This window comes from Glycine soja, chromosome 7 (assembly GCF_004193775.1).
Source record: "Glycine soja cultivar W05 chromosome 7, ASM419377v2, whole genome shotgun sequence".
Classification (NCBI taxonomy): Eukaryota; Viridiplantae; Streptophyta; class Magnoliopsida; order Fabales; family Fabaceae; genus Glycine; species Glycine soja.
Window position 1 is genome coordinate 8,045,891 of NC_041008.1, and position 27,821 is coordinate 8,073,711.

Sequence of the window (27,821 nt, forward strand, 5' to 3'; positions counted from 1 at the left end):
ATGTGCACAGAATAGCAAGTTCATATACTCATTTTGGTTACAGTCAACCCAAAAGAAAGATTTGGCTATAATATTTGCAATTTTATACTTTCGAGACAACATATTATGCAGCTGTAATGCTGAACCACAGGTCAAGACAGGCCAAACTACTTAATACATTCGGCATAGCCTTTGCTTTTAGTCACAAATATTAGTAATTTAATACATATTTGCAGTTCATAACTTCTTAACCTTAGTTCACAAGAACAGAAAATACAACGCCACAAATGTAAAGGTTTCCTTACTGTTTTGAAACTGGGTAATTGATTTTGATAAAATTAGTTTTGAATCGTTGAATATTATTAGAATGTCTGCTCAAAGAAATTTAAGTCATAAATTTATATTGAAATGCATGTCAGATAGGAATGGATTATGGATATTTCTCAAACAAGGACAATATGGATGCTCTTTTCTTCCCTTGGAGCTGAGTGCCTCGTTGCAGTGCATTGGAAGAACATGACCAAACAATATCAGAATGCAATAAATTGATATCAAGTTTATTATTTTTAGTTATTTTTTTTATGAGAGCGTTTTTAAAGATTTTTCTTAACTTTTTATCTCTTTTCATCTATCATATTTAGTTTATTATCTTCATCTATCAAGTTTATTATCTTTAGTTTCAATTTTAATATTTTTAAAATACATTATCAATAATTAAAAATTATATTGTATAACAATATAAATTCTTATCATAAATCTAAAATATTATTTATATGTTTAAAAGTATTTATTTATTTCAAATTTTTAATTAAATACAATTTACTTATTTATTATAAATTTTACTGGTAAAAAAAATATTTATTCCATTCAGTGCACAACCTAAATTCACAACCCAAACTACTAGTTTATCATAAGAATTCCGGAATAAAAAATCTCAACATATAAAAAGTTGTTGGATGGGTCGAATCCACAGCTACCGGGGGAATACCTTTTGTCATTATATTCAATAATAACACCCAAAGCATAAATGAAACCTTTGGTCATGCTATTCTTATCTTCAAATTCACTTTTAAAATCTATTATTGTGTGAGTCTGTTTGTGTGTTTGTGTTATATCCATATATTCTCTGAAAATACTCAAAATCTTATGCGTCTGTTTTTGGACTTTTTTGAAATTAACCGGTCCCAGTCCAACTTCATCCTATCTGGCTAAGAAAAGGTGATAAAGAATAATGACAAATGATTAAACGTGTGCTAGGCTGTTTTTGGGTTGCTGCAACTATACAGTGCTACAATTTTGATCTTGACTTTTTTTTTTTTCTCTGGTATTGTGCTTTTAAATTTACCAAACTAATATTTTTTTAAAAATTATTTGTATAGTATAAGTCGACCTTACTTTATATTTATATTTTCCGTCCACTAAAAAATACCATAAATTTTTTTATCGTAAAAAATCACTAAAACTTACTTTTATAAAGCCAAATTTGACTTTCAAAAGGTCGATTTACACTATACAATTATTTTTTTAAGAAAATACTATTTTGATAATTTCAAAAGTAGAATATACCATTTTGGTAAAAAATGTTCGTTGACTGTTTCATCATTTGCTATTTGACTGGTATAATTAATCTCTTGACTTCTTTGACAAAAATAAAATGGCTTGTCTATGATTTTGGCCTTGTTATATTTCTTGGAGTGCATCAGTGTTTCTCAGATAGATAGTAGTGCTATTTGAATTTGCATAATACGCAAATCAATGAATAAGTATGGATGACAATTGAATTTTGCTTCTACTTGTTTCGTTCAAAAACCCTTTAGTAGAGACGGGAAAAAAGAATGAAAAATTGTAGAATTTAATTTCCATCTCTGTTGTCAAGTATTCATGCTTGTGTTGTACTTTTTTTTTTTTTTTTTGAGAAAACTTGTGTTTTATATTGGATGAGTCAGAAATTGGATGTCATATATATTAAAAAAAAAAATAAGAAAACACACACAAATCTATCAGAAGATTGTTCAAGATACTCACGTTACGTCTTTAGAGAAATGTCTTCGTACGACACTTGAGTATAACAAGTAATAATGAGTAAAACTTTGAAATTATAAAATAATTTAGTAGCATAATACATGAAGAAAATGTGTACGTTAATTCAAAAGAGACTAAAGATAATTAATATATCCTTAAAAAAATAAAAAATAAAAGAGCTTCTTTTTGTTAGGTGTTATTTTATGTTGACTCCATTAACCAAGAACAAAATATAAGTTATTTAGTAAAAGCAACATAAGATTTAAAATATTAAAAAATATAAAAAAAATCTTACATATTATTCTAATAAGAATGACATTGATTGAAGTTTTATTTAAACCTCAAAAGAGTATTATATTTTAAACATGTTAAAAGGATATAGTAATTCAATTTAATTTATGTAACATAATACATTGATCAAAAGACTACATACTAACATAATGACTTTTTGACAAACACTAACATAATAACTAAAAAAATTAAAATGGCACTCTATGGCATTTTTTTAATTAGGTATTATTTTATATTGACTCCGTTATCAAAGAACAAATTTGAGTTATTTAGTAAAACAACATAAAAACTAAAATACCAAAACATATAAAAAAAATATTTCTTACATGTTATTCTAATAAGAATGACATTGATTGAAATTTTATTTAATCCTCAAAAGATTGTTACATTTTAAACATGTTACAACTTACAAGGATACAGTTGTCGCTTCCAGGTCCAGTCATATTAGAAGTTACTTCGTTGACAGATTGCTCTTTTTTATTTTTATGATATGGAAACTAAGTAACTTCCGTCGGTCGGAATAAATGATTAATCTTCTGCAGGAGAACATATATGTATATAAAATTAATATTTTTTTAACATAATTTATTCAAAACCCAATTGATCCACTACTTGATGACATACTATGTAATATAAAAATCAGAGGAATATCCTCTCTGAAATTTGTGTTCACACAAAGTTTGTCTTCGTCAGGTTGTCCTCCATATTACTTTCCCTTGGATTTTGTTTAAACTTTTTTGCTATCAAACTTCCAACAATTATGAAATAGAAGATTATTATTCTTTTCCATTTTGATATTTTAGATTTTAAACCTTCCTTCTGTTTTCTTATTTTGTTTTTGTAAAAGATAAGTTTATAACAAAGTAGTAGAATATACATTATTATTATTATTATTATTATTTTTGTTAAAAACAAGGTTTTCATAAAGAATCATAGGACTAACTATGAAAACATAAAGATCGAAACATAAAGATTATGGAAGTAAATTTTATATTTTTCAATAAAATTTTATTCATACGCACCATCACAAAATCAAACTACTTTTAACATTGTTGTTGTAAAATGTTGTGTTCATTGTATAGATAAGGTAGCCGAATCTTCAAGTTAAAAAATTTGTACTTAATTTTATAAATTAAATCATTATATTAGAAGTTCCATGAAATAAATTAGTTTTGTATAATTTTATAAAAAATTGATATTTCATCATATTATATTATTTTTATATAAATATTATATTTTGAATATAATTTTTTTAGTGTTATATTATATCTATGTTTTTTATTTACAATTTAATATATATAATTATTATAACAATAATAATATAGTTGAAAAGTCAATTGATGAACTTTTTGTTAAATATGCGATTTCACCGACTTTAGCACGTGTTACACGCATATATAAAAGCTTTGATATTGATATTATGAGGAGTCTTAATAATATACTACTTTCTAACACATTCTTTATAATACATATATATTATTAGTTAAAATTCATAAAAATTACAAAATTAATTGATAAATGTATTAAATAAGATGTAAGATTTATAAACATTTGTAATTTCAAATAAATTGAAGTTTATAATAAAAATGTGTTTAAAAGAGTATATCTTATTATTCTTAAAAAATATATATATTCATAGTATTTCTCTTGATATGTATCCAAAGTTTAACAATATATAAATAAATAGGTTTCCACTTTCCATAGATGTAAATCCAGCCACACTTACAAAAAAGAGACAAAGGAAGGCCACAAATAAATCTACATGTGGTTTTCACTGGGTCCCTTATAAGCTGTCTGATGGGTGATAGAAGAACTGCTTCTCGGCCAGCAACTACGTGAAACGTCTGAAATTTATATCGATATCATTTTTTGCATTGTCATGCTTCATTATAATATTGCTTGTATCATAGATATTTGTCTAAAAAATATGGTCTAGAAAATGTAATATTGACAACAGCCCTGAAATGGCAATAGTTTGGATCCTTATCAATTAAGAATTTGTCACTCTTAGTTATTAAGTTTATAAAGGCTAATAATTTGCAGAATCACTTATTTTTAACAACTTTTGTGTCTTGTACTTCCAACATTCCAATTTTCTTTTTCTATGGGAGAAAAGATATAATAGATTTCATAATAAATATGATTAGGCTAATCTAGATTTAAACAAGTTATAGACAAATAAGAAACATTAAGAAGATTGTAAATTTGGCCTTTGAGAGAGTGGAAGCCACAATTTTTGGTAGCTTCCAATGATCTCTTCTGTCGGGTATGCTACTGTCGTTTCCATATAGAAATTAGGGGTGAAAACAGATTTGTTTGATTTGATGGTCTGATCAATCCAAATTAAATTGAAGAGATTTTTTTTTTTAGGTTAGTTTGGATGATTGTTTTGGGTTTCAAAATTACAAATCCAAAGAAAAACTAATTCAAACCTTCACTACTTTAATTTCTTTTATCTTTTTAATTCTATAATTCAATAAACCTTATGTTGTATTATTTTATAATTCTGACTTTTGAGATTATTAAATATTATAAGCTCTTTCATTTTATTATAATTGTTTTCTTCTATTTTTCATTTTTTTAAATTTTATTAAGTGATTTGATGACTTAATTGAACCAACGTGAATTTGATTGAAATTAATCAAGTTTGAGTTGTTAAAAAGTATTTTAAAAAATCCAATCCAAATCAATTAATATTAAGTTTAATCTAAATTCAAATTAATCTGATCTTTTTATCACTACTAAAAATAAGTTTTTTTACGATACTTCTTTTACGAAGGTTGTGAGAAAACTGTCTTAGTTAATAAGGCGGTGGCATTACCGTAAATATAAGTGCTCCTGAACAAAGTCTACGACAACAGGTACATTAAAGACCGTCTTAGAAACCACACTATTGAAAAAATGTGTTTTTACAACGCAAATTCGACAACGGTTCTAGTAAAACCATTTTAAAATTGAATGCGGTGGCAATTTGGTAAATAAAAGGTTATGAACGAAGACGGTGTTTTCCAAATCGTATTTGAATGAAGAGTTCGACGGTGGTTTTGATCACAACTGTCTTAGAATACCATGTACCAACTAATTTAATACAATTTTTAAATAGCACCGTTGTTAAGTGAAAACATAAGTTTTCGACTCATGCCTTTCAACTCTACCTCTTGCGACTTAATTTGGATCCCCTAGTATACGTGTCTTTCTCCCTTAGCCTTCCCTAGCATTCCTCTTGCGACGTTCCATAGCTATTCTCTTTATGCCCCTGCCCTTCAACCCTATCTCTCGCCTCTGTCTCCCACTGTTGGATTCGCTCCATCTCTTCTGTCCTCGTGCAAGACGCCAGTCTCCACGACCCATCAAGTTCTATTTTTATTAACTTGTTTTTTTTATGGTATTTCGAGGTTGTGTGATTCCATTTGAGGTTCAAGAATTCGATTTTTATTGTTAGCTTTGTCTTTAATAACATTGTGTAATGTTCCCAATAATGTAGAATATTCAAGTTTCCATGTTGATTCTTAACATAATTGAACCCCCTAAGTTCCAAAATTGCAATAGTAAAAAAGGTATTTTCTATTATAAATGAGCTTTCTTAATTAGATTTTTTTATATACTAGACTTCTTCTAATGATCTATGCTTATTATTTTGTCGTGCTATGTTACAAAAGGAACTATGTAATGTTTGCTAAAGGTACACATCCCCTTCTCCTCGAAAGCCTACTTTTTCATTTGTGCTTTCTTATTGTTTTTAGATTTTGAGGTTCTTACAAACCTTTTTGAGTGGCTAGTATGGAAGACTTTTGTTTTTTTAGAGTTAAAGTTCTCCTTAGTCACACAACTCCCATTATCCAACACTTCTATGATAGCTAGAATGACACCTTCTTTGGATATAAGAGTCTTGTCACCTTCATCAATTGATTAATTTAAAAGTTCTATCACAACATGTTCTTGTATTTTCACTGAACTTGTTGAATTATTATATTAAAATCATAACCATAACATGATTTGTTATTTTAATAAAATAAGTCATGTTCTTAAGAATGAATGTTACATCATCTTTCTGTTGTCACATATCCTACACGACATGATTGAGTTATTGGCTTCATTGTTTATTTAGATTTTCCTGTAAAAGTTGAGAATGATGTAAATATGAGTGACAAATATGTGTTAGAAGCAGACTAACGCAAAGCACACTACACGACACAATAATTAGCAAATGGGTCAACTATGGCTGGAATGTGGACATAATAAACTCATAAGAATGGAATTTTATTAATGAAACCTTTAGACATAATTGTTCTGGTGTTGGATCTTTATTTTTTGGATGTTTACAACAATTGATTCATTTTTCCTCCACTTAATGTTCAAATTGTGTTCTCTTTCATGGGATTATTGTTCTGTTGGTAGTGCTTTTATTTTTTTGGGGGAGACAAAAATCTTAGTCATATAAAAACAAAAGTGAGAAAAAAAAAAGATTAGTTTTGTGCATGCTTTTAGCACCTTTTTATTTTAGAATGATTTACTTGCCATTCTTGCTCAATTCTTCATTTGATGATGAACTCCAAATGAATTATTTGCATTGGGAGATATCATATTATAATGTCAATAACAGTTAGTGTGCTCTAGAAAATTCTGCAACATTGGAATTCTTCAATATCGAAATCATGTTTTTACTTTCCTTAAAAGTTTTTGGAATTCTACATGCTTACAAATTTATAATATTCAAATGTTATTCAGAAATATAGTAAAAAATGTTGCACAATGTTGGCATATCTCCTACCTCTAATTAAGCTCCCTATCCCTATCTTCACTATTAGTGATGGATCTAAAATTAGAATACATGTGGCTGTCCTAATGCACAACTTGGAAAGAACCATAAGTCTTTACTTATTTATACTTCATTGCAAGACGATTTATCTTTCACGCAAAGAAGACTAGTAATATATCTTTTTCCTTTTCAATGCTCAATAAGCCAAGTGTAGCTTTCTTAGGTGACCTTATATCCACAAAATGTAGTGGCGCACTGCTTCATGTAGTTTGCCATTATTTGATTAAGAGATAAACTGCAAATGAGACTCTTACATCAAGCTGCACCAAAAGTGGTCATCATGCAATGCTATAATATCCTCCAAAGCCTAAACAAAACATAGTCTTGTTGCACTTATTAATTTAATAGTACCATACAAGTGCTTATTAATTTAGTTGTTTCTCGAGGGTTGCCTAAAGGAACCAACCAACAATAGTGGGAAAAGATGAATATATATATATATATATATATATATATATATATATATATATATATAATGATATTTGTTATGTAGTCTTCTTTTATTCCTAAAAATAAGATGATAACATTTTTTTTATATTTGTTAGAAGGTTATTATGAACATATATCTGAATCATATTTTATGAGTATTATCCGATATATGTGTGTTGATTTAAATAACAAATGTAAAACAAACTGCACAAGTCAGATTTTTGTAGAAAAACTCCTTTTGACATTTATTGATCTCTGTAGCATGACATCGACTCTTTTTGACATTTGCAGACAATTACCATCTCTAGTACGAGTTCAATCACCAAGGGATAGACGTAATCAATTTCCTAGCATTGATCACTACTCCAACAAGTATTCCACTACAAGAGATCAACATATTTCTTGATTGAACTCAATATACCAAACACTAGTTGTTACAGTTACCTTCAGGATATGCCTTTTCAATTAAGTGGTTGTTTACTTAACTTCATTTTAGAGAATTATTTGTTTTACATGCAGGATCCCATGTGCTATGAACATGGACCAGTGTGAGTGACATTGAAACATCTTTCCCTTGTCTTGAGGTAATTTCTTCTTGCCTTTATTTTTATTGTTTTGGCCAGAAATAAACTACATTAAACATTCTAATTTGTTATGATGGTTCCATTAGTTTAACATCTTAGAAAGTAGACTAGAAACTACTCCAGAGAGTAACAAAGCATTAATAGAAAAAGAAAAAGTTATTGGGGCATTTTATTTTCAGTCCTAATTCACCATTCCATCATAGAAAAAGTCTCTTTTGTATCACTATCAATATATCACCTAAAGCAATTGTGAAGATCCTATATATAAAGTTATGCATGTAATTGACACACTGAAATTGTAGTCCGTAAAATTTGCTACAAGAAAACCATAATAGCTTAGTAACATAAATATGTAATAGCAAACCTTGTCTTTGTTAGATTGTCAAGTAGATATATGTGACATTAGTTGGCAGCAACACTAGAATTAACATGACTCCTCACATTGTAGAAATAGGACCAAACTTGAGCCACCTCATTGTCACTTGAACCAAACACTTAGAGTGGTATTGACATACTCAAATAAATGGTATCCCATCATTAACATAGTTTAAGCAAAATGAACAAGACTTTCTAATTTTGGATGAGACTATACATTATTTTATACGTGTATCCTTTTTCACTATAGATAATGATTATATTGTCAGAGACTATTAGACTAGAGTAATGGTAACGCCTCAACTAATTGTTGCTGACATTACTACAAATATGTTTTTTTACGACACGAATTCTACACAGCTATCAACTGAATTTGTGAATTCATGTTGTTGATGTGAGAGGTACCAAATTATAACAAGAGCCTCCTATGAATATTCATTGTATTATAGAAAAATTCAAAACTGTACCAAAGTGATATAGAACTTGATCACAAGAAACAACAGATGAAAATACATGTTCATGAAATACTAGGAAGTTAAAGAGTACATTTTCTCTCCCAAAAGTCCCTGTCTACTTTAGTCTGACCTTTTTTTGGCAATTTCCCACGATATATGTCCACTGTCCATTATCCCACTCTTTCATAACCAACTGAATAACCGGTTATAGGCTAATTTCTATCTCCCCCCAACTTCCTTGACAATATTTCTCTTTCTTGTAGTACAATATTTACCAAATTTCGTATGTATTTGGATCCCATGCAAATTTATATTTTGGGACTTATGAAATGGCCACTTGTATATTTGAGAAAAAGTGTCATGTAGCTACTTATGAATCAATTAAAGTTATGGCTTACCTTGATCCATATTTATGTAGTATAATATTAGTTCCTGGTTTTCATCATACCATACTCACCGATGCTAGATACATGTTAAAAACTGTGAACTTCTATTTATGTATAGAGAAGTTTTTCGGAACCAAATTCCAACACCTTATATGTAGGTCAAATAAATTGCTAAAGCTCCCACCAAGTAATTGATGTGTTCTTTGTTAACACAGAATGTATCATGTATACACACAATATGTGTTGGTTTTCATTGTTATCATCCTACTCTGTAAGAGAAATTCAAGAAGATATTCATAAAAAATATACTTTTATTAAGAAATTCATAAAAAAGACAAATTTGTCACCATTAATTAATGAAGTGTAGCTTCTGTAAAGGCTAAACAAATAAATGTCAGAATTTGGCTTCATACTATTTATCATCCTATTCCCTTATGTATTGCTTTGTATAATGGTGATGTTCTTGGGACTTCATGTTTCCTTTTCTTTAGTCAACCTCTTTTGACTCCTCACCACTAATTTTAGAGACTCAAGAATAACTGGTGTTGGTTACAAGGAATGAATGCAAAAACAAAACATAAACCACTTATTCATACAATGACACCAAACATGTTTGTAATGATAAGGGTGCAGGCATGTGACACAATTGAGTCCTAATGATTGAGGCATCTATACAAAAACACAAAGAAAAACACTAATATTTATGTTGGGACACTGCATAATAGACCATAATTATACAAAAAATGCCTTTTTTTATAACAATAAAGAGTAGAATAAAAACAAGGGACAAAGCATACAACCAACTAGGACGTGGAATATTCTCCTAGTAAATTAAATGAAACCATTATCTTTATTAGTATATTTTGCAATCATTTGATAATGCCTTAATAGCTTAAATTGTGACTGCCTGTGTGTTGTTTTACTTCATGTATTGATTATTTCCCCCATTGACCTTACATATTATATTTTCTCTTCATAACCAGTTAAGTCTTCTTTTACGAAAAGTGTTTTGTTGATTCAATAGAATAAAGATGATTTATTTATTAATATTCAATAATCCTTTCTACTAACATTTTATGTTTTGTTGCTTTGTTAATTGTTATGCAGAGAATCACTGAGAGACAGAACCACATAGTGATAACTAATAGAATGTGGGCTAGGCTTTTATCTTCAACAAATCAGCCCAGCTTTTTGGATGCCAAGGGTGACAATGAAGAGAAGGAGGAAGAAGAAGCATTGAATTAGTTACCAGATGGACATTGTGCCAAAGACATTGTTACCCAATATAATAGGTTCGATATCAATAGTGTTAAATTGGGCTTTAGCCAGCTACTAACCTACTGTGGGTGTATGTTTTCCTTTTATTTTTTGTTTTATATTTTTCACTTGGGAGACAGTCAAGTTATGTTTGTTTTGCTATTATAATGAGTTATGAACACAATCACGAAACAACATGCTTCATCTTTTATGTATGTATGATTTCTTAAGCACTTAATAGGGTGCATATACCATGTTTAGAAGTCTGATTGATTTACTTTAATTAACATTGGAAGTAATAAAGGAACCAACAAAATTCTTTGGTATTTCAAGTTCTTATTATATTGTTCATAGTTGTGCTAGGGCTCAATCAAACTTCACCCTAGAGACTTGTAGTTAGTTTTACTGAATTATGTTTTTGACCCTGAGATTTGAAATTAGTAGGTTGGAGAAATGTGAACATAATTTCAGATATCTTATTTTTGATCCTATGGTTAAGAAATTTTATTTTTGGTATGTTTCTTATGCATGTTGTCAATCTATGAAGATATTGTGCATATAAAGTTTATTATGGCCATCTAAGTATTTTTGCACAAATTGGACATGTGTCACTACAATGTCATTATATGGATTGTAATTGGTGTTTTATGGACATGTTGCATGTCTTTGAATATTACATGTGTTTGTTTGTTTATTTGTAATTTGCTAATTGTAATTTGGTAGTCATTCAGAAGGCCAATGTAAAAATTGGGTAGTCATTTCAATTTTTAAGACGATTTAGGTAAGAATCATTTTAGAAAATATACATTCTAAGACGATTTTTACCTAAGACTAAGACCCGTCTTAAAAAGCATAAATTCTAAAACAGTTCTTATCTAAGAACTATCAAAGTGTCTTTTCTAAGACGTTTCTTACCTAAGACTCGTCTTAGAAATAATACATTTTAAGACAGTTCTTAAATAAAATCGTCTTAAAAAACGTACATTCTAAGACGATTCTTGAATAAAGATCATCTTAAAAAGATATTTTTTAAGATGATTCTTAGATAATAACCATCTTAGAAAGATTGATTTTTCTACGACGGTTTTAATAAAAATCGTCGTTAATAGTTTCAACTTTCAATGACGTTGAATATACCGATAGTTTATAATTGTCGTTAAATATCTTTTTTATAGTAGTGATATTCATCCTAATAATAATATTTTTGTTGTTCTAAGGTGGAAACAAAATGTCCTTTTTATTATGTTAATATTTTTTTATTGATAAGAATCAAAATCAAGAATTAAGCGATTTATCATAACTCATATGTCATGTTTAACTAATTAAACTAAGCATTTTTGGTAGACTTTAATAATATACTAATACTTATGTTGCTCACATGTTGAGTATATATATTTTTTTAATGAGAAGCAAGATTGAAAAAAAATCCTAATGTTAAAGACCAATGGTTCATTAAAGTGATAAGAAACTTAATTTTCCACATTTAAATTTAATGAAAAGAAAAAACAGAGTGAATTTTATAATTTTTATCCATTTAAATAAGTTCAGTAATTAGGATTCAACCTGCCTATTACAAAGACAGAGAAGAAAGACTTTGTGTTGTGAAATATGAATAATTGAAAGGGGTTGGGACTAAGTGCATGTGGGTGTAAATGAATACGGAGCAATAAACACGTGCTGTCTTGTCCTTTTCACCTTGATTGGACTGATTTGGACACAGTTCCTAGAGAGTAATCTCTATACTATTATATTTTATAAATAAATCTTAAATAATAAATACAATATATATATATATATATATATATATATATATATATATATATAATATTTTAAAAGTCCAAAGAGTTATTACTAATTTTTATTTAACAATTAAGAAAGTTATTTTATTTTTTTGATATCATAAATATTTTTCACCCAAAATAATCACGACCAAATGATCAAATAAGGTAAGATCATTATAGAAATGAAAGCTATTTACAAGAAATTAGCATTTTTATTTATGATTAATTTTTAGAGTGAATATGTATTTCTTGATAGTATAATTTTTATAATAATTAATTTAAAAATTATATTTATACCATGATTTTCTGTTGGTTAATATTAAAAAATTATTTATATTAATAGTATATAAAAATTAAATTCTATTTTTTTATAGTTGCAAATTTTTTTATGCAAATTAGATAAAATTCATTATGAAAATTAACAATTTCATCGTATATGACATTTTTATAATTGAATGATAGTAAATATATTTAAATAAAGTTCTTTATTTAATACTACTAACTATTTAGAGTTACTGGTGTGATTTTGCTATCTTATTTTTTAAAAATAATAATTTTTAAAACGCCACATTCTTAAGAAAATTAGAAAGCCCCGTGATTTTAATCAGACACTCATTGGTCTTTGTATTAATCCCCTAATCATTATTATATTGGTAGATTTTTTTCTTTGATGAATTTTAATATTTGAGGCTGTGGTACAAATTTTTGAAGTCACTGTTGCTTTTGCAATAGAGATGGAAGAGAATTCTGCTCTGGAACACCATTGTTACTACCCTCTTCCTGCTTCTGCTGCAAAAGCTGATCATCCCAATCATAATGATGGTGAAAAAGAAGAAACTTGTGCAGAGGAAGGTAGCTCTCAACATCAGCCTAACACATCACAGAATTGTGTTTCATACCAAAGCAATAAGCCTCGCCTCAACAGATATGCACTTGGTGGTGCTATCTTGGCTTCCACAAACTCCATCCTCTTAGGCTATGGTGAGTTTCACAAATTCCTGTTCAAAGAATTCAATGCCTAACAGATACACAAATATACTTATAATATATTTCCCAGATCAAATCCTCAACCAATGGCAACATCCCAAGTTTCTCTTAGTTCTGCTTTTGGTGCTGTTCTGGAATCAGAATTGGAGTTTTATCTCAGTAATTTTGCGCAATAAAGTTTCTTAGTAATCTGCCTAATAAAGATTCGGATTGTATGTTGTGAGAGATTTAAAAACAGATTATCAAAGTGAAATTTCAATTCTGATAGAAGAGCACTGCAAAAATAATCAAGAAACCGCATTTTAAGTTTTGCCTGCATTCCAAACCCAGATAAAATTGAGAAACTTTGATAACAAGTTTTATGATTGTTGATGCAATTATGCCAAGCTTAATCACAGGAGTACCTTGTATTGAAGAATTTTGATTTTTATGTGTGTGCAGATATTGGGGTCATGAGTGGTGCTTCTCTTTTAATAAGGCAAGATCTAAAGATCACATCAGTCCAAGTAGAAATCCTTGTTGGGTGCTTAAATGTGTGTTCCCTGATAGGATCTCTTGCTTCAGGCAAGACCTCTGATTGGATTGGGAGAAGGTACACCATAATGGTTGCTGCAGCAACATTCCTGATTGGTGCTATTCTGATGGGTTTGGCCCCTTCATTCCCATTCCTAATGGCAGGTCGTGTAGTTGCAGGCATTGGTGTTGGTTACTCCCTCATGATCTCACCAGTGTATGTGGCTGAGCTCTCTCCTGCTCTCACCAGAGGCTTTCTCACATCACTCCCTGAAGTCTTCATCAGTGTTGGAATTCTACTTGGTTATGTCTCCAACTATGCCTTCTCAGGTCTCCCAAATGGCATCAACTGGAGACTCATGCTTGGCCTTGCAGCCTTGCCATCAATTGCAGTGGCACTTGGTGTGTTGGCAATGCCCGAGTCGCCTCGTTGGCTTGTAGTGAAAGGAAGGTTTGAGGAAGCAAAGCAGGTTTTGATTAGAACATCAGAGAACAAAGGAGAAGCTGAATTGAGGCTTGCTGAGATACAAGAAGCTGCTGCTGCTTCTGCTTCCATCACAAACATGGACAAAGCAACAACTTCTGATGGTTCTTTTAATGGACAAGGGGTTTGGAAGGAGTTGCTTGTTACACCTACTAGCCCTGTGTTGAGAATTCTTGTGGTTGCTATTGGTGTTAACTTCTTCATGCAGGCTTCTGGGAATGATGCTGTCATGTATTATAGCCCAGAAGTGTTTAAGGAGGCTGGGATTAAGGATGAGAAGCAGCTTTTTGGTGTTACAATCATCATGGGAATAGCCAAGACTTGCTTTGTTTTGATATCAGCCTTGTTCTTGGACCCGGTTGGGAGGAGGCCCATGTTGTTGTTGGGCTCATGTGGCATGGCAATCTCATTGTTTGTGCTGGGCTTGGGCTGTACCTTGCTTAAGTTATCTGGTGATAACAAGGATGAATGGGTCATTGCTTTGTGTGTGGTTGCTGTCTGTGCTACAGTATCATTCTTTTCTATTGGGCTTGGGCCTACAACTTGGGTCTACTCTTCAGAGATTTTCCCTTTGAGGCTAAGGGCCCAAGGTTCCAGCTTGGCCATTTCTGTGAACCGTTTGATGAGTGGGATTGTGTCCATGACATTCCTTAGTGTTTCAGAGGCAATAACATTTGGAGGCATGTTCTTTGTGCTTTGTGGGGTGATGGTGTGTGCCACACTTTTCTTTTATTTCTTTTTACCAGAGACCAAAGGCAAAAGCTTAGAAGAGATTGAAGCTTTGTTTGAAGATCAAGCACATTGAATCTGAGAATAAGCTTTAAATTAAAGCCTTGATCTTTGTTTGAAGATCAAGCCTTTAGAAGTTGGAAAAAAGAAATAGTGCTGTTGTCCAAGAGATTGGCAAATGAGTGCTATTATTATTTTTTGTTTAATTTGCTGTTTGCCGGGCAAGGTACATAGTGGTTTATACATTTGGATATATACATTGGATTGTAGATTATAGATAGACTAGTCCAAAATTAGACATACCCGGGAATGAATCTCTCCCAGGAAAAAAATTGTTTGGAAATTGAAGCTTGAGCTTCTCTGTTTCATTGGACAATGTATTTATTAAGGTATCTGATTGTTTACTCCGTGAGTGCATGCCCATAAAAGCATATATATATATAGATATATATATATATATATATATATATATATATATATTTTGTGGCCCCTAATATTAATGATGTTACTGTTAAATCACTTCACAGTGAGAGGGACTCTTCAGTCTTCATGGATTTACTGTAGTATGAGAATGAATGAGAGGGCATACACATTTCAAAATTAGCCTCAACCTATTAATCAAGTTGAGAGCAGATTCGGCTGAATGACTTCCAACAATCAGAAATTGAATGCTTCCTTGCTACATGCTAGACCCCAGAGAGAAATTATCGAGTATTGTGGCGAATCTCCTTAAGAGCAAATCCAGATGAATCTTTATTTAGATATAAATTGAATTGAATCCTGATTTCTATTTTATAAGAACAAAACCATGACCCAGATGCCAATCTCATGGACCTTGTCCCTGAAGACTCCATCAACACCCTCTTTCCAAAGAGGCAAAAACAAATAATACACTTGATCACGGGTATATTTATATCAATCAACATTTATCCTTGACATGTTCCAAGGAAAAACTTCATGAGTACAAATGCAGGATAGACAAAACATAGACACATCAAAACGTATTAATCTCCAATTGTTTTTTTCTTTTCAAGTGAAATTCAATGTCTCTAAATCACAAAGTTATTATCAGAAAATGATTGTGTCTCTTGATGAATATAAAACAGGTAGGAAAGTGATACATTTTGGTTGAGAATAGGTTGAAAAACAAAAGGGATGCATAGAGTGCCATGTGTGTAATGTATGAACCGTATCCTTAAGAATCAAGCACGAGTGTATTTAGATTTTAGACTATAGACTAATATTATGTTCCTTGTTTTCTGTGACGCAGACTGGTTCCAAACTCTATAGACGCGTGGCCCATTTTCTATTAATGTTCAAACTTGGCTTGTAGGCTAGCCTCTCTGTTAGTACCCTTACCAAATTTGATGTGTTGTTGCTTAGTCTTGGTCAAATTTTGCCCCAGGCAAGTGGCCAGTTGTTCTCTTTCTCAATCAACTTCCACTATTAACTGTTTGATTAATAGTTAATAGTTATAGATAACTGGCTACGTACCAGGCTTGTATTTTACTATGTATAGCACTACAATATTTAGTCTTGGGACGTTTTCTAATTTCTATCAATAGAAGTAGCCCTATCTATACTTTGCTTCCTAATTATGCAAATGGATAGCATCATCAAGTCAACAAGGACAATCATAAAAAAAAATTATTTATGAGTTTAAGAGTCTGTCACCGTCTCAAATCAGTCTAACAAAAGCTTACCAATACCGATAAGTGGAAAATTTTCAATGAGAGACACACTAAGAACTACCTGTCTTAACATGAAATAAGAGGATAGGACAAAATACAAAATGAGACCTAATTAAATCAGACCCTGTGCTACTTGTTGCGTTGAAAAATATCTATGATGATATTGTGGGTCCAAATTCTGTAAAATAGCTGTAATACTAGTCTCAACACCATTAACCAAATTTGCAAGACAACAATACATGTCCAAGACTGGGAAATAAACAAGGAGGAGGATGGCCTTATTGTCAACGCCGTTCATCAAATCCATGACAATATGCTAAAAATAAAAGATGCTTAACAACAAGATTGAAACTCAGAAGAACGTGCCATTTTGTTTTGAGCCATTTAAGGGCTAATCTATTTTTTTTTTTAATTTACAAGATTTGAACCCCAACACTTTATTTGAGGAAAATTAAACTCTATTCTTTAGACTAACAAATGCTGGTAAAAGGTTTTATTTATTCATTGAATTTTCTATTCTATATATTACGTTTATATGATAAAAAAAACATAAAATACACTCCTTAAAATATTTTTAGTTAATTAAAAAATAAAAGTATTAAATAATTTTTACTTTTTACAATATAATAAATATTTTTCTAAATTTTTTTAGTAACTATAATATTGATACAAGATAGTTCCGTTAGAAACGATGATTAATTTTCGTCCGATACCATGAATGCACATAAGATGAATATTATCCTCTTAACATATATTTCATACCCCAAAAGTCAAATTATGTTAAAAGAAAAATACTCATCTTATATGCATTCACGATTTTCCAACAAAAAATAATCACGATTTTCAATAGAGTTATTTAGTACTATTATGGTAAGGAAAACGAATATTTTATACTATTATAGCCCAATCATTATTTTATATGTTAAAAAAACATTTTTTAGTTATTCAAAAAGAAATTGCGAGCATAACATTAATGCCTAACAAAAGGGTGATTATACATACACAACGGAGGACAGAGATGTGATTCTTATGAGCAATGAAGAACTTTCTATGATGTGGAAAATATAAAAGTCGATGTTTTGGTCATGAGTCAAAGCTCATTAAATGAAAGAAACAAATATCATTCTACTTTTGGGTGAAATACAACATGCTCTTTTTTAGATTATGTTCAGGTGTATAAATAATAAGTAAAATAAAATAAAATTAAAATGAATAAAATTATCATTTTATTAATTGGATATTTTATAATGAAGCAGAAAAAAACATATGTTCCATTATTTAGGAGGTGGATAGAATGATAAAAGATATAATTTCAATGACTAATAAATACATGCTTATATTAACTTATGATTAAATAATGATATACTATCAATACTGATAAAAACAAATTGTGTTTGGTTTGCTACGCCTAATGATGAGCATAACTAAAGATATTAAAACATGAGGTCTGAGAGCAATATAAAAGTTTTACAGGGGTGTAACAAAGGTATCATAGGCTATTAAGCACGAACATTCCAACCTTTTATCGTGTTCGTGGTGTTTGGATTGACATCGACATGATACCTACGTCCGTCTCGGGGTTGAATTTGATGTTTTTGACAGATATTTATGTGTCGGTGTTTCATAGATCATAAGTTTTGATATCTAAAATGTCACCCGTGAACAGTGATTTCATGAAGACAAGAGAAAAATAAATGAAAAAAAAAAGAATAACAGTACATATGCAGTTGTTCAACATCGAAGATAATTGATTTTGACCCGACTATGGTTACCCAAAGAAACGTCCCACACCACACCACACCCGCACGCACCCATATTTTCTTCCATTATTACATTTTAATTCCTCCGTAGAACCACTTGCTTCAGTGTGTGTATATAATTAACACACACATGACCACATGGAACCACCCACCCACGCCAACATTAATCCTCCTTCATCGTTGTGAATAATATACCCTTTGACAATCAAAGAGGAAAAATAAAGTTAAAATTTCTCAACAAAACAAACAAATATTATGTCTAAGCATGTTTGTAGATGTGTATACTAAGTTATATTTTTCTTTATCATATCGTTTATTTTATGTTAGCTTTTCTTTTTTCTTATCATCGCTCTCCTAATTATAGAAAAAAAAGTTATAAAATATACGTATCAGAATAGAATTTGTTGTAGTAATGTTTCTTTCATGGCTTGCTCGTTAAAAAATTAAAATTGACCTGATATGCAGTGAAAATACATTGGCGTACTTGACATGTGAGGTCATTGTACACAGTCACGTGTAGTAAGTTACAGACCTTTCAAGAAAGCAATCTACATTTTAAAAAAATAAATTGTAGTCAAGCAAGCTTTTCTTTTTCTTGTATTCAAACTTAGCAGTATCCAACTTGTCAAAAAAAGTGCTAGTTAATTAAACGTTTCAAAGGTACTAATTGAATACGTATTTCTTTTTCTATGATAAAAGGGTATATTTAGTTGACAGAGTTAAAGACTAATTTAAGGATATAGTAAAATTTATCTAAGTCATTAACTTCTCTTGATAAATGATATTTCATATATACAAATATAAAGATTGAATCTCTAATAATATATTTAAGAAATATGATTTTTCTATCAATCATATCACATTATCTTGATAATTAAAATACGTATATGAAGCAAGGTGAATTAAGACAAATAGTGATGTGATTAGTGACTACTGATTAGGAGAAAAGATGCCATAAAATGTAGGAACCGAACTGTTTAAGAAAGGTCCAATTCAACAACCACCATCCCCTTTCATTTTCCCAAGGAGGCTACATACCAACTCCACCATCAAAAGTAAAGGCAACGAAACTTACAAAACTAGTTTATAATGAAAAAGGGTCACTATCTTCCAAGTTTGGAGATTGTGGGGTCCAGTTAGGAAGCAGAAAGAAAATGGGACAACACAAGAGCTAGAGTGTGAAGACAAAGGAGAACAACAAAAGAATAGGAAAGAAAAGGGAGTTCCATTGATCTTCCAAAAGGAAAAACTAAAGTCTCTTTAATGGCTCCTCTCATTGTGTCAACTTTATAGAGAAATCTTCACTGAGATCATCACCTAAAAAGAGATACATTTACACATTCTCACACAGGTAGATACAACTTTGTGTCCCTTATCTGCATCAGAAGGTACCAACCAGAAAATCTCATTTATAGTTAATTACATACATAGAGGAAGTGGTATTACTACTACCCTTGCCATCACCAATGTTGCTAAGTTCCATTTCCAGAACCAAGAAGTTCTTCCAAAAGACTATAAAGAACTTCAAGTCTTTCTTCTCCCCAGGTTATTACCAAAGGCTTCCCAAAGCTTCTCCACACAGTCATTTCTCTTATTCTGCGGCTGCTGCATCAAGTGCCATGGATATGACCAGCAACACAAGCTATCAAGACATGGAGAAGTTGTACACCGATTTCTCTGACCAATGGGAGTCAGAAAATGAGAAAGCAAGGAGGAGAATGAAGAAGAAAGCTGCATCTGCATTGCCATCAAAGCAAGAAAGTGAGGTCTATAGTGGAAGCTACATTAGCTTGTCCAATGCAAGCCATGCTCAGAAGAAGAACAAGGTGGAGAAAAAAGAGGAAGGTGGTGGCAACAACAACAAGAGGAGCTTAACTATTCAAAAGGGAAGGAAGAAAGAGTCATCGTCATCATCATCATCATTCATGTCTATGTGTATGAAAGAACACAGATACTGCATGGTGGAACAGAAGCTGAGGGAGTTGGAGATGTTGGACATGAACAATGTGGAATATGTATTGGACATTGAAGAGGTTCTTCATTACTATTCTAGACTCACTTGCCCTGCATATCTTGAAATTGTGGATAAGTTCTTCTTGGAAATGTACTCAGAGTTGTTTGGTCCATCTATGCGGCATGCTTCACCTCGCAGTGTTAACTCTAGGCTCAAGATGAGATATCAGTGAGAGGTGTTAGGTTATCTGTTTTGCTTTGTCTTTGTTTCTTAACTTCTTAATAATATCCTCTAAAGATTATTTGACGCTTTCTTGGGTTGATTCTATGTGTTTATTGACCTTGAAGTTTCATGGACGCCTGGTTATAGCTGTTTGTGTTTTGTGTGACCAAATAATTCAAAGGTTTATTTATTTTGTTCATTATTTCATTGTTGATCAACGCATTTCATTGACCTAAGGATCAAATATTTTGTGAAAATAGTTCAGAATGCTTTCTGGAAATTGCTGTTTTTCCGAAAATAGTAAATATTTTTTAAGATAGTTTTGCTGGGTGGTGTGTTCTTGAGACTGAGATGTAAGATGAAATTATTGAGTGCTTTTATCTGCTTAATCTTGTAGGAGTGGTAGGAACCTGAATCTTACAGGCTATTTTTGCTCGTCTAAGATACAAGTAACTACATGTGGTTTATATATATTATTAGTTGGGTTGATTTGATTTGAGTTTTAAAATTCTTTTACTAATGCAAATTAAACCAATTAGATTAAGATTAAGTTGGTTTGATTTGGGTCATTGGATTATAATAAAAACAGGTTAAGTTTTTTTCAAGTATTATTCTTCACTTATTGTCTATTGTTTATATAAGTATTTAATTTATATTAATACAAGGCAATATTCTTTATTCTTTAACGAGTAGTTATCAATTTTATTTAATATTTAATTTTTTATAGTTACTAACTTACATAAATTATTAATATATGGTAAAAAGAAATGCATAACAAATAAGACCAAATTATAACACTTGGTAATACTAAATAAGATAAAAAATGAATAAAAAATAAAAGTAGGAGAAAAATCTAAATTTTAAAGTTTAAGATTTATTAACTTTTTTTAAAAAAAAAAAAATTGATCGGCTCTTGAGATAGTTTGGGTTGAAAACAAAATAAATATGAAAAATAACTAACTATCATTGTTTTGGTTTAGATTTGAAGTAAAAAAGAATTAATCCGAACTAAAATTTATTTGTTTGGTTCATATTATTGGATCCATCGGGTCTATTTGATTCGACAATCAATTATGTCTATTACTTTTAAAATTTTATGAAGCTATTATTTATTTTTTCATGTAGTCCTCTTATCACCTTCGTTAAAATTTGTTGTTATCTTTTTACATAGAATCCTACGTGGAGGGTAAGCATTCTGTGTAAATTTAATGAACATTGACGTAAACATTAAACCAAAAAAACGAGATTAAAAAATTCATGTATCTAAAGGTGCTTTAACTAAAGCAACAAACTGTTATATTTAGATGAAATAAATACATATTTAATTTGGTACTCATACATCATAACAACATGCAACACTCAAAGGTTTTACTCTGGTAGAGATAGTTTTCTTCAACGAAAGAAACTCTACCTTTGGACACAATTTTCTTCCACTTCAAACTCCAAATTTAAGCAATTCATTGGCCCAAAATCTATTACTTAAGCTAACGGTCATCTATCTAACTTTGAGCAATGATTTTTTAACATCTTAATTTTTCAAACACTTAATTAACATTTTTTTATATTTTTTATTTCTCTTCCTATTATATCATATTATTTATCATATTGATATTTTTCTCCCTTTTATCTTTTTATAGTTAGGTGTGAAATAACACTTTGATTGTCTAAAAATCATTTTTGGCGTAATTTATGTTTGCTATTTGTGGCTTAATTTTCTCAAGGGCTAGCTAAAAAATATGTGATTTTTTTTTTGTTAAAGGGTAGACTCACCACTAAGGAAGGTTTTGAGAGAAACCCACTATATATAAAAGTAAAGGACTAAAGAATGTTATATGGATTTTGCCAACAACATTAATTGATTATTGTCCTGATGTGTATTTCAATTGAAAATCCTACCACATATCTTAGTTATTTGTAATTTTGTATTACAGTTTTGGTTTTCTATAAAGATCATAAGGTATTTTTGAAGCTTGCGGTATGAAAACCCCATGCAGAAATATTTGCATACTGGTAACGAAGTACTCATAATAACATCTAAATTCATGTTTTTTTCCTTGACAACAAGATATTTCACAATCGAAAGTCATGAGATTAATTTTTTGAAAAAAAAAATACCAGTTAAGAAAAAATTTCTCTCTCCACAAGTGCGACTGTATTTGTACAATCAGGAATCCGCTTACAGGACTTCATCTACTTGTTCCTTGCATCACATTTTGCGGGAGCATCTAAATTCGTATACTATACTAAAATCTTCTTACATAAAGTAAAATCTGCCTCAGTACATACGTTCCAACTTTGTCTATGACATTATAGTTTATAGACTAATAAAAGTTCTTGTAACGTAAATATTATTTATTTATTTTGGTCTGACATTTTCAGTACGTGATTGAATTAGTTTATTTTAAAAAATAACTAATTTTTTTCATATTTCATAAAAATAATTTTAAAAAATTATTATTTCCTAAAAGAAAGTTTAAAGAAGTAACTTTTTTGTTGTAAAACGCGTACTTATGTAGTGTTACTTAAAATGTTAACAATATATTGTTTAAAATATATTCTTAGAAGTTAAAAGTTGATTAGGCTTGCACTATTAATAAGGTGGGGGAGGAGGGAAATGATTTTTTTATTTAAAAAAAAGATGTGAATATAGGTAATTCGGGTATTACAAAAAATTCAAAACAATTATGGAGTATGAAGAGTAAAAAAGGAAGTATGTATAACAATGCCCTAAAACATCCGCATATAATATACAGATGGGCCAATTCTAATGTGTATCGCGTCTTAATTTGGCTATGGGTCGATCCAATGGTATTAGAAATGGGTTCTTATAGACCTAATTTTAAGCCCACAATAAATACAACATTTTGATCCCAATCTTATAAGTGCACCCAACAAATTTAAGTGAAGTGGCAAAAATATTTTTTACTTAAATTTTAAAAGTCTTCTCCCTCTCATCTCCTTCGCGCATTCCGTACATGCTTCCGCCGTAATGCAGCTTCTTCATCCTCCATCTTTACGTTAATGTTGTCGCCCTGCCGCCGTCGTCAGTCTTCATTGACTTCGTTCAGGCTGTCTACACCACCGTCATGCTTTTTTGTCGTTAAAGTAAGATTTTTTTTTCATAGTTTAGGATTACGTTTGATATTCGTATAATACATACAGATCATCTACTCCGTATGAGTTATACGGATTAGTTAATTCGTGTAATACATATGGATTACTTAATCCGTATGAGTTATACAAATTAAGTTATACAAATTAACTAACCCTCTCATGGATTAGGTAATCCATATGAGTTACACGAATTAGTTAATCCATATAACTCATATGGATTAGCTAATTCGTATGTTTTTTTAATTTATTAATAAATTAATTTTATTTATTTTTTTAATAATAAATATTTTTTTATTTATAAAAATATTATTTTATTTTTTTAAAATATTTACTTTTTATTAAATTATATTATTATTTTTTTGTTTATAAATATTTATTGTTTAATTTTTAAATAAAAAATATTATTTTGAATTATGTTTTTAAATAGTAATTGTTTTTTAATTGTAAATATATTATTTTGAATTATGTTTTTAAATAGTAATTGTTTTTGTAATTGTAAATATATTAATTTTATTTTTGTTTTTAAAGTTATTGTTTCCTTTTCAACAATCATATTAACATATTTATAATTTATAAAAATTCAAAAATTTAATATTTCTTTTAATTAAAAAAATTTACTTAAAAGGAAGTTATATAACATTTAATCCGTATAAAGGATTAACCAATCCATATGAATTATACGGATTACGTAATCTGTATAACTCATATGGATTAATCAATCCACAATCCATAAGAAAACACTTAAAGGGTGTTTTTGGAATTTTGTTTTAATATCGGGTGCAAAAGCAATATGGTTTGTGTACCTAGTAACACCTCAATCTTCACTTATTGGATTCATAAAAGGCCTCAACACTAACGCAAGGGAATGGATTATTTATATGCTAATTAAAGGCCATTATTTTCAATTTGGGCTATATATGCTCTTAACGTAAATAGTGGGAAGCAATGCATGTGAAATTGGATACTGTGCGTCACATGGAGGAATTAATTGCTGTGTGAATGAAAGTAAAAGATGCACACAAACACACACTATAATTGGAAGAAACGTCCAAGAAGTTGAGGATGAATTGCATGACTACTAAAGTAAGTACAAAATTAAAGGTTTTCCACTAAGCATGCATGGTGGATCCCATATCATATTCCCACCTACTAAGATCAAGGAATTGAAAGGAATCCAAGTGACAGACACATGCCAATGATCGTGTTCTCAGGAGATATATATTGTTCTTTATGTGCACCTGGCCTCGTTCTTGAGACAAGGAAGATTCCATAGGTATCCATTGATATTCCAAGAATATGGGGTCAATATCACTAACAAAAGTGACTCCCCTACTGAGTTGGAGTCTCCCCCTTCAACCAAAACAGTAGGGAAATGAGGAGGCTAGACTTTCACTACTGTCTCACTCAAATGGCTATGTTATTGTAAAATGGAATGGAAGAGCTAGGAGTCAATTTAGGGCTATACTTTCAAGGAATATATATTGTTCTAGCCAGCTACCATCTAGGTATGTTAGATTAGAAATTACCACCATCATTGCCCAATTGACCTCATTGCTACCACATAGTACTACTCTCTAACTTTAAAGGCATTAATGGAGCTTGCATGATAGATGGTCACTTCCTTTTCATCCAATGAAAAGTTCCCCCTAGCTAGCTGCCACTAATCGTACACCAAGCACTCAAAGAATATCAAAATTTGATGAGAAATTTAAAGACTACTTCATGAAACTTGTGAAAGATACATAATATTAATCTTGTTGACTAAGACATTGTCCATCTATATAGTCTATCACTACCTCATTATTATCAAGGATTCCTCACATGTAGCTAGAAATATAAAAAGATGTATAAAGGGTAAGAGGAACTTATTTGGTTATTGCCAACCATGTCACGATTTCGTGACAAAATCAACTGATGATCGAGATCATTTGAGTTAAGAATTAGTTAATTCCAATGCACATTGTATGGTATAACAAGATTTTCTAGTTACGGTGATCAAAGTGAATCCCGTTCCACAGCTTATAATAATTAAAAGTAGCTAGATAGAAAACTAAATTTCTATCTAATCAATGTGTACAAGTGTATGTTTTATCGTGTTGTTTGAAAGTGAAACTCGTTTGTTGACATTTGTAGAAGAAGACGCGTCGATCACAAAACCCTTGCTCGGGATCAGTTGTACGATTTGACATATAGTTTATTAGAGCATATGCATGCTTTGATTTGTCAGTGCACTCTGCAGGAGCAAGTTTGTTTTTATTTTGTCTTGTTACATAGTTCCTTCCTCTCTCTTTTTTTTTACGTCCTTTTAGCGTTATTTTATATATATATATATATATATATATATATATATATATATATATATATTATGACCATTGACAAATAACAAATTGATCTTATATATATATAAATATAAATTCATTCCTGGAGGTGGAGGAGTTAAAGATAATGAGATTTCACGAAAGTGGAAATTGAATGCAACATGTTTGGTTTGGAATCCCCAGAACATGTGGAGTGAGGAATGGTGTAAAATGATGTACAAGACAAGTCGCAAGTGGCGTGGTCCATGGCTGGCTGCTTCAAGAGGAAAGCCCCTATTAAGTGTACAAAGATGAGCAGTACCCATCTACAAATTCTTTTCTCAGGACTCTCTTTCTCTCTCTCAATTTGAAAAAGGAAAATGTTAAACGTAAGATGCATAATACAAAAGATGTAACGAGAAATAAAGACATATATGTGAACAAAAATGTTGAATAAACATCCAACATTTATTTGACATCTAGTAAGAAGAAAAAAAAATATAAATACAATAAGATTTACAATAATGTCATAAGAAAAAAGATATGAAGAGAAAAAAGAGATATTAAAAGAAATATTTAAAAATAACGAGATATTTATGTATCTATATATATATATATATATTAAAAGAATGTCTAACATGATAAAAAGAATATTTGGTTTTTAAAGAGTTTTATGTTCATAATGTGCATTAACTTTATTATATCATATATGTACTATCAAAGTTTTAAATTACGGTCAAATCCCAATTATAATTTTGTCCTGAGCTTTAATATTGTGAAAAAATATGAACAAATACAAGTAATGTAGCCACAATTGTGGTAACAGAAAGCTAAAAAAAATCGACATTATAATTATAACGACAGTCACAGATATTTTTTGAAAGAATGAAGATGGATGAACACTCAATTTTTTAGTATATGAACAAAAGAAAGAGAGATAAACAGTAAAATTAAAAGAAGGAAAAAATTATAAATACTTTTTTTTTTGTGAAAAGAGATAGTAAATATATACGATAATAATAATTATTTCTTAAAACCTTGTACAGTATCATTACCTTTCACTAATTAACCATATATCCACACTTTGTATTTAGTATAATGACACGTTAAATTTATTTTTCAGTTCAATTTTTTTTTTTGGGTTTAACAAGAGTATTTAAAGTTTTTTATTTAGCAACTAACTAATTTTCTCCTACCCAATTGATCTATTTTGGAATAAAAGATTACCTTAACTTGTAACTTTATATCCAAACTAAAAATCAAACCTCAAACATTAATTAAAAAAATTTAAATATCAAATCACTTACACTAAGTAGTACTTTTTATGCTAATTTTCCATAGTGGAAGATAATGGTAACCTAGGTAAACGACGTGACACACACAGAGAGCTAGTGTGTACACAACCCAAGAATCTTTGGTTCCATATACGTGTATATCCCTCTTCTGTTTTTCTTCCTTCCTTCTTTTTCCATCTCTAACTAATGCTTCTGACGACTGGTCATGCTCACACTCACACGCTCACCCGCCTGCATGTCTTGCCCCTTTCATCTACACGTAATAAAGTTGCAACACAGCCATTAGCCAAGATCCGTTTCCATGCCAACCTTCGCAACCATCGTGCTGGTGGCCATTTCTTTTGTGTGCATAGATTCGGCAAATATCTCGTAATTTGTAAAGGACCATTATTAAGTC

General features: G+C 30.3%; 2 protein-coding genes across 2 annotated transcripts; both read left to right on the forward strand.

Annotated features, from left to right (window-relative positions):
• Positions 1 to 13,029: 13,029 nt before the first annotated feature.
• On the forward strand, positions 13,030 to 15,495 carry LOC114418562 (probable polyol transporter 6). Its single transcript, XM_028383985.1, has 2 exons — positions 13,030 to 13,359; positions 13,807 to 15,495. Exons 1-2 carry the CDS (start codon positions 13,113 to 13,115, stop codon positions 15,165 to 15,167), a joined length of 1,608 nt encoding a protein of 535 aa, XP_028239786.1. The 5' UTR covers positions 13,030 to 13,112; the 3' UTR covers positions 15,168 to 15,495.
• Positions 15,496 to 19,711: 4,216 nt separating this feature from the next.
• On the forward strand, positions 19,712 to 20,917 carry LOC114418767. Its single transcript, XM_028384271.1, has one exon. The coding sequence runs from the start codon at positions 20,009 to 20,011 to the stop codon at positions 20,726 to 20,728; it is 720 nt and encodes a 239-aa protein (XP_028240072.1). The 5' UTR covers positions 19,712 to 20,008; the 3' UTR covers positions 20,729 to 20,917.
• The last annotated feature ends 6,904 nt before the right edge of the window (positions 20,918 to 27,821 follow it).